This window comes from Chlorella variabilis (genome assembly GCF_000147415.1).
Source record: "Chlorella variabilis unplaced genomic scaffold CHLNCscaffold_14, whole genome shotgun sequence".
In the NCBI taxonomy this organism is placed as follows: Eukaryota; Viridiplantae; Chlorophyta; class Trebouxiophyceae; order Chlorellales; family Chlorellaceae; genus Chlorella; species Chlorella variabilis.
The window spans coordinates 1,072,818-1,073,902 of NW_005435074.1; the positions used below are offsets into that span (position 1 = coordinate 1,072,818).

Here is a 1,085-nt window from a genome sequence, read left to right on the forward strand (position 1 = left end):
ACCTTTACACCATGGAGTCACCGACTGAACATTACCTAATCGCATGTCCTACCCACCCACCCACCCACCCATCCTGATGGCACCCCCCCGCAGGTGCTGGCCATGGCGGAGGCGGGCCAGGCGCCGGCGCTGCTGCAGGTGCGGCCCCCTGCCGCCGCGAGGGGGCCGAGGAGCGCGCCTCGGGAGGAGCACCTGATCCCCTATGTGCCCCAGATCGTGCCCAGCGTGGACCTGGCAGCAGGTGGGAGGGGAGCCCGATGCCTGGGGGCACTGCGCAGGCCCAGGCTGGCGCTGCCCGAGCGGTGCAGGGCGAGGCGGTGAGCCCCCGCTGCCACCCTCCGACCTGCCCCTGCCTCCCCCGCCGCAGGCGTGGTGTACGTCCAGCCGCCCGCGGGACTGCTGGAGCTGGGCAGGCAGCAGAACCTGCTGGCAACCCTGGAGTGAGCCGGGCGGCAGGCAGCCGGTGCCCGGCCTTGCGCTTGCGTCTGTGGCCCCGTCCTCCTGACCCCCCCGGCTGCCGAGCGCTTGCCCGCCTGCCTGCCCTGCCTGCCCATGTCGCCTGCCGTGCCTGCCTGCCTGCCTGCCCGCCTGCCTGCAGGCGCGACTTGGAGCCCTTCACTCAGCCCGCCCCGCTGAGCGTGCTGCAGCGCATGGGGCTGCGCACCATGCCCACCTCGGCCCAGCTGGAGGCGGCGGGGCGGCGAGACCTGGTGGCGGCGGTGCGCGCGGCAGGCGGCTTCCTGGAGGTGGCGCAGGTGGGGGGCCCTGCCTGCCTGCCCGCCTGCCTGGCACGCTGCCGCGTGCTGCCACTGCTGCTGCGCTCTGTGGTGCTCTGCCCCGCCTGAGAGTGTGGTGGTGCGGCGGGCATGTGCCGAGGTCTGCGGCGCGCGCCCAGCTCGCGCCGCTGGCTGCCGCTGCGTGCAGGCGCTGGGGCTGCGCAGCCAGCGCAAGCCTGCCGGCTACTGGGAGGACGAGATGAACCTGGGTGCGGCCCTGCATGGGACCCCTGGGACGCCCGGGGCAGGGATACCCGGGCCTTGCACCGGTCACGGCGCCCCCCCCCCCCCCGCTCCCCTTGGGGTGGT

General features: G+C 74.7%; 1 protein-coding gene across 1 annotated transcript in view; it reads left to right on the forward strand.

The window, feature by feature from the left end:
• Nucleotides 1-102: 102 nt before the first annotated feature.
• The window catches only part of CHLNCDRAFT_135796 (hypothetical protein), a gene marked incomplete at both ends in the record, with an annotated part of 2,555 nt that continues 1,572 nt past the window's right edge, over nucleotides 103-1,085 (forward strand). The window contains 4 exons of the mRNA XM_005846292.1: nucleotides 103-241; nucleotides 368-440; nucleotides 599-755; nucleotides 925-985. Of these exons, the coding sequence (XP_005846354.1) occupies nucleotides 103-241; nucleotides 368-440; nucleotides 599-755; nucleotides 925-985 (430 nt within the window). The remainder of the gene's footprint in view (nucleotides 242-367; nucleotides 441-598; nucleotides 756-924; nucleotides 986-1,085) is intronic.